Source organism: Nomascus leucogenys, chromosome X (assembly GCF_006542625.1).
Source record: "Nomascus leucogenys isolate Asia chromosome X, Asia_NLE_v1, whole genome shotgun sequence".
Classification (NCBI taxonomy): domain Eukaryota; kingdom Metazoa; phylum Chordata; class Mammalia; order Primates; family Hylobatidae; genus Nomascus; species Nomascus leucogenys.
In genome coordinates this window covers 105,990,213-105,996,961 of record NC_044406.1, presented here as the reverse complement: position 1 = coordinate 105,996,961, position 6,749 = coordinate 105,990,213, and the positions used below count along the sequence as shown (strand labels likewise).

The 6,749-nt window shown below is 53.4% G+C and overlaps 1 protein-coding gene across 3 annotated transcripts in view; it reads left to right on the top strand.

Moving 5' to 3' along the window:
* The first annotated feature begins 610 nt into the window (after positions 1–610).
* SEPTIN6 (septin 6) overlaps positions 611–6,749 on the top strand; it is a 79,602-nt gene continuing 73,463 nt past the window's right edge. The window contains exons 1-2 of one of the 3 annotated variants that reach the window (XM_030806540.1): positions 611–654; positions 1,526–1,625. In XM_030806540.1, coding sequence (XP_030662400.1) covers positions 1,596–1,625 — 30 coding nt within the window. In that variant the 5' untranslated portion in view covers positions 611–654; positions 1,526–1,595. Of the gene's footprint in view, positions 655–1,287; positions 1,626–6,749 lie in introns of those variants that run through there. The other 2 variants (XM_030806541.1, XM_030806539.1) reach the window with 2 other exon arrangements.

Here is a 6,749-nt window from a genome sequence, read left to right as displayed (position 1 = left end):
ACTCCATTTTCTTGTTTTCCCTGACTTCTCCGAGACCAGGGCCTCTGGGTTGAGTCCCTTCTTCCTCTCGCTCCCTGGTTCCTTGTTTTCTTTTTCCCTCTCTCCTGCCTCCTCCTCAGCTGCTCCAGGCTTGGGCCTCTACGGGTTCATCTTCCATGCTCCACTGGGGCCCCCTCTTGGGCCCGGTTTTCCTCCATAGGCTTGTCATCCCCCCCCCCCCCATCTGGGGTCCCTCTGGCAGGCCCAGGTCTCTCTCTCTCACACCAGGGAACCTGCCCTTTTGAGGAGTGGAATGTACTGTCCCTCCCGCTGGGGCCTCGGGCATGCCAAATCTGCCAGCGTGCTCCAGTGACAGGGAGCTAGCAAAAGGCCAGTCCCAGGAGAGAGGGGAGGGCGCCAGGGCCGGAGAAGTGGAGAGGTGCCCACGAGAGAGGACCCGCGGAGGTGGGCCAGGGGGATAAGGAGGGCGGGCGGGCACACCCCTGCCTTCGGAAGTTCTCTCCTCTGCGCCCTATTGGCCGCCTTGTCCCGGGCTGAATGAGGGTCAAGGAGAAATCAGGGGGCGGGACAGAGTGACTGGAGGCCGCTCCCCGTCACCCGCCCCTCCATTTCGCTCCATAGAGCTGAGAACCTTCATCCCCAGCCCCTCCTCTGGTACTAGAAGGGGTGGGTGGTCTGAGTCTCTAGTCTTGCTGAGCGTCTAGGGCTGGGTCGGAGAGAGGAGGCGTGGGTTCCGTCTGTAGTAGGTACCCAAAGGTGGTGAGCTTGGCTCCACGAAATTACAGCCCACAGCACCCAAGGCTTGGAAACCCCAGGGCAGAAGCCGCTTCTCAAGACCTCTAGCCTCGGACCCCACATGCCACAGCTCAGCTCAGTTGCCGGGCTGCAGTGTGGCTCCCCCAACGGGCCCCCTTTCTAAGCTCCACTGTGGAGCGGCAGGTGCCGCAGGCCACCCCAGTACCTCGGCCGCAGCTGCGCTCCCGGGCCATGGGGGTAGGGAGACACGACAGTGGGGCATCGAGACTCCAGCGGCCAAGGCGCACCCATCTAAGCACCTTGGGATCTCGGTGGAAAGGAAGGGGGGTAACGGGGGCCGGGAGGAGAACTGCAGAGCTCGGCCGCTGAGCAGAGTATGGGAGGGGGGAGGGGCGGGGGCTCCCTTCCAGCCTTCGGGGTCTGGGGACTTAGGGATGTAAAGGAGAGCAGGGGGGTGTGACAATTCAGCAGAGGTCGGGACGTACCACGGAGCCAAGTGGCGGGGGGGCAGAAGACGTGGTCACCGAGGGGAGCCCCCGCCCCCCTTCGCAGAAGCCTACGGCTGGGGTTGCAGGAAGAACTGGAACTGGGCTGGCCATAGGGGGAAGCGGCGCGTTAAATCCGCCCCCTCTCCATACCCTACTTTCAAGGGGTGGGCGGTAGAGGGGAGGTTGGGGTTGGAGCAGCGGCGAAGGGGCCCCTCCCTTGCACCTCCCCCCACCGGACTTGGTCGCGCCCGAAGTGTAACACTTTCTCTTTGTCGGAGGAGCTCCTCTGTTTCCTGTGCAGTAGCTCCCGTTGCGGCGGCACCCGTGGCAGCCCTGGCGGACGCAGGAGCGATGGCAGCGACCGATATAGCTCGCCAGGTGGTAAGTGCAGAGCTTGGGTGCCAGGGCCAGGGCCGAGGGCCTGGGGAGGGTCAAGGAGACCTGGCCGCCGCCGCCAGCCGCATCGCGAGGAGGGCAGTGGGCAGCATCCAGGAGCCGAGGGCACGGTGGGACTTCTGCTCCCGGGGTCAGCAGCTCAGTCCCCCAGCCTGTCCCGGAAAACGATGGTGGCGCGCGGGGGGCGGGGGGCGGCAGGGGGGCTGGGAAAGCCTGCGGGCCGGCGGCTGAACTTGCATTGCCCAAGAGCCGCAGTGAGCGCCGCCGCCTCCCTCGCTGCAGCTGCGGCCCCACGGCTGGGGCGTTGCCGAATGAATGGCCGTAGGAGCCGCCGAGCCCTCCGGGTCCCTGGCACCCTGGTCTTGCCGCGCCCCTGCGCACGGCTTCCCGTTGTGACCCGGGACCGCACAGGCAAAGAGGCGCGGGGCTGGGGTTAGCCTGGGGCAGAAGGCGGTGAGTGGCGAGGGGGGCGGGGAGGTGACTGGCTGGGATAGGGTTTCTCTATATGCATTACATATGTGACTGCGTCTGTGTGTGTATCGGTGTGCGCGTATGTGTGCACGCGCGCGCGCTCGTGTCTTCCCGGGCGGGCGGCGGCGGCGCTGGGGTTCTGTCTGTGACCCAAAGAAGTCCGCCTGTTTCTCTGAGTGTGCTCACCTCTGTGGTGTGTGTCCGAACGCCTCTCTGTCTGCTTGTGCTGTGTGCCTCTGGGTCTCATTTGTGCGTCAGTGTGGGGTGCAGATGGCTGGCCTGTAGGTGGCTGGCTGCGTATTTTGGCATGTTTTGGAGCGGGCCTCTGAGGATCTGTCTCGGGTGCATGTTCAGTGTAACTGGGCTTGTGTGCCAAAACCTGTGGAGCTGGCTTCTTTCTATGGAGACTCAGGAAAATAAGTGTGAGACTCGCAAAAGCGGTGCCGTCTCTTTTTTTGTTGGCGACCGACTCTGGGAAAAAAAAAAAATCTTCATTTAAAGAACTGAAGTTTTCCAGCCTGGGATGTGCAGAGAAACCATGTTGAAGTGACCTGAGGCTCCATGTTTGTTTTTTAAACCAGAAGTTTGGTTGCAAAGGGCGATGAATTCCATTTGAGGGGGACCCCCTAGCTATTCTATTCATCCATGGGCATCTGGGACTTTAACAAGCCCACCAGCACCCCGAGGTGAGGAAGGAGTGGGAGACAGAGGTAGGTCAAATCCCATGACACCAAATACTACTTGACGAAAATCTCTGAACCACATAAAAATGTTTTTCACCCTTGTAGCTTACTTATTTAGGAAAATAGTTCAAGCAATGCAATTGCAGTACAAAAAAAAAGCCTCTAGATATTTGGTGTAATTGAAATTGATTTTTCAAAATCTGAAGCCAGAATCTGATAGTATTTTCTCTACAGAGTATGTATTAATGTCTGTTTGGAAGGGCAGGATCATTTCTTCGGAACCTCCTCCACCCCCTGCACACCCTAGCACAGAGCACTTTATGCAGTCATGATGTGGAAGGACCAGGAGTAGACAGGAGACATTCTCTGTGATGATGGAATTTGAGAGAATTTTCTTCCCCCAAGATTGGCACTCTCGTTGTGTATTGCTTTAGTGTTTTGAGGGCTCCCTCTTTTCTGCTGTGGCTTTTCTGCTCCTGGTTACCTGCATTTCAGAGATGATATAGCTGAAGTAGAGGAATTAATCTCTGGGATTACACTAGCTCCATCCAAAAATGACGCTAATGATTTTTCATGTCAGCTGATGAATTTGCATCGACCTGTCCTCCATACTCTCACCAGTTTCTCTTGCCTGGATTAGGATTGCAGGGCAGATGTTGCAATGGGGAACATTCCAGAAGGTTGTGTGTGTTTCACCTCAGGCACAACTCAGGCAACCTAGAGATGCCCTTTGTTCTGCAGATGGGGGTGAGGGGGTGGTTTAGGGCCACTTGGTTTGCTTTGCATGGCTCCAGTTTGCTCTGGCTGGCCTTGCCATACTGTATGATGAAGAACATAATTGTATGTCAGATTCTGAAGCTGAAAGAGCAGCCTAAGCACTCGAGACCTTGTTATCGTGATAAATGGGTTTCTGGGAAAACTGACGTCACTCTCCATGCCCCCTCCCCCAGCCAGTGAAGCTCCTGTTTATGTGTCATTTGTCTCTCTGTTCTCCTTTGTGTCTGCAAGAAGTTGTAATTCACCAGGGAAGACGGAATTAACTCAGGAGACCTTGGACATCTGGTTGCTGCTTGTTTCCTCCAAGGAACATGTATTCAGGGTTTGGGAACAGAAGACTAGAGAATAAACCTAAGTGTGGCTAGCTTAGGAATTCTTTTTTTTTTTTTTTTTTTTTTTTGAGACGGAGTCTTGCTCTGTTGCCCAGGCTGGAGTGCAAGTGGCATGATCTCGGCTCACTGCAACCTCAGCCTCCCAGGTTCAAGTGATTCTCCTGCCTCAGCCTCCCGAGTAGCTGGGATTACAGGCACCCGCCACCACGCCTGGCTAGTTTTGGTATTTTTAGTAGAGACGAGTTTTCACCATGTTGGCCAGGCTGGTTTCGAACTCCTGACCTTGTGATCTGCCCGCCTCAGCCTCCCAAAGTGTTGGGATTACAGGCGTGAGCCACTGCTCCCGGCCAGGAATTCTTTTTAATGAGTTCTGAGACGTGGTACCATTGCGAGTAAGTGCCCTAGTGTGTGTGTGTGTGTGTGGGGGGGTGTTCTTTCTAGAATCAGTTGAGAGTTACTGTGGGTAAACATCCTTAGTGACTAAAACAAGCCTTCAAATTGTTGGATAGGGCTTATATTGCACGCAGCCAACTTGGAAGTTCAATTCTGGTGCACATAATACAAGTCCATCCATTTGAATGAACACCACGAATGGTTTGGTGTGACAACACCATTTCTCCACTGTGTCCATATTTATTTGATTGACTGATATGTGGCTAGCACTATGGTTAGCCCTTGTCAACTGGACAAAAAAAGGTAGCAGGCTTTAAAAAACATTCGTGATTGGACTGGGCTTGGTGGCTCATGCCTGTAATCCCAGCACTTTGGGAGGCTGAGGTGGGCGGATCATGAGGTCAGGAGTTCGAGACCAGCCTGGCCAACATGGTGAAACCCCGTATCTACTAAAAATACAAAAATTAGCCGGGTGTGGTGGTGCGTGCCTGTAATCACAGCTACTCAGGAGGCTGAGGCAGAAGAACCGCTTGAACCCCAGAGGCAGAGGTTGCAGTGAGCCAAAATCGCGCCACTGCACTCCAGCCTGGGCAACAGAGCGAGACTCCGTCTCAAAAAAGAAAAAAAAAAGAGGCCGAGGAGGGTGGATCACGAGGTCAGGAGATCGAGACCAGCCTGGCTAACACGGTTAAACCTCATCTCTACTAAAAATACAAAAAATTATCCGGGTGTGGTGGCGGGCACCTATAGTCCCAGCTACTCTGGAGGCTGAGGGCGTGAACCTCGGAGGCGGCACTTGCAGTGAGCTGAGATCGTGCCACTACACTCCAGCCTGGGCAACAGAGCGAGAATCCGTTTCAAAAAACAAAACAAAAAAAGGTTCGTGGCTTTTAAGCTTATAGTCTAGTTGGAATAACAAATTGTGGACACTGTGAAATAATTAAAGAACTATAGAAGATCCTTGGGATGCCCCACCTCACCCCCTGCCTATGAGGTGGCTTGGGCTGCTATTAATATATACTTCGAGAGGTTCCATGACTTGTCCAAGGTAACCAAGGCACAGGGCAGGCCCCAAAAGCTGCATGTGCTGGCTCTTTTAATGAGCTGTTCCTTTCAATGTTGCATTCTGGGATGTAGACTGTAAATGCTGGCCCATACAAAGAGCATCTGGATGATTCTGGCTTGAACTAGTCCCACAATGTGAACAATGAAGCTTTCTCCAGTGGCAATCTAGGTAGTGGTGGTTCTCCCAAATGAACTTGCAGGGGCTAACTTTGCCCTACAAAGTTAGCGGGGGTTGGTCTGGGTCAACTGTCTCAGAGCAACTGTCTTCAGGTGGGGAAAAGATTGCTGCTGCACTGTGGTTTTGCTATCATCACGTGGCAGTTACCCTTTGATTCCCTTTGAGGTCTCTGCTTCAGGCGTTCCTACCACCACCCACTAAAGGTAGTATCATACCTCAAACACAGAAAACAAAACCCTATTACCTAGCTCTATTGGTGATACAACACGGAAGAAAGTTTACATGGCCCCAAATATTTAAAAATTTTGATTCTAAATTTGAGGGTGTTTTGGACAGTCATTACATTATTTTCTAACTTTTCTGTGTGTTTGGGATGTTTCTTTTCTTCTTTTCCTTTTTTTTTTTTTTTTTCCGAGATGGAGTCTTGCTCTCTCTCCCAGGCTGGAACGCAGTGGCGTGATCTCAGCTCACTGCAACCTCCGCCTCCTGGGTTCAAGCAATTATCCTGCCTCAGCCTCCCGAGTAACTGGGATTACAGGTGTGCACCACCATGCCCGGCTAATTTTTGTGTTTTTAGTAGAAACAGGGTTTCACCATGTTGGCCAGCTGGTCTCGAACTCCTGACCTCGTGATCTGCCCGCCTTGGCCTCTCAAAGTCCTGGGATTACAGGTGTGAGCCACAGCGCCCGGCCTGGGATTTTTTAAAATAAAAAGCGGGCAGAATGACAATGTCCCCCAAATGCACAAGGTCCCTTCTTTCAAGGAACTGGTGGAGGCAGACACAAATCACTATCTAATTATCTTTGTGATAAGTGCTACACAGGAGAGTGACTGCCTGCCATGAGATTTCATTACTAAGGGAACCTAACTCAGCAGTGAATGGAGGCAGAGATGACAGGAAGGGCTTCCTGAGGGCTTCAAATAGGAAACGGGTAGGTGTGAAGGTGGGTGAGATCTCACATCTGCTACTGGGTTGGGAACATTTCATTTGCCAATTCACCCACTTTTATTTTCATTCGTTCCTTCAGCACATACTCACTGGGCACTGATCGGCCAGGCCCTGTGCCAGGTGCTGGGGATATAGTGGTGGCCAAGGCACGCAGGAACTCTGTCCTCTCAGAGCTTCCAGATGAAAGGCAGGAATAAGCCCTGTTTCCTTTTTACATCCTAAATCCTGGAAATGTGAGTGTTAGCGGTGTTCTTAATACAA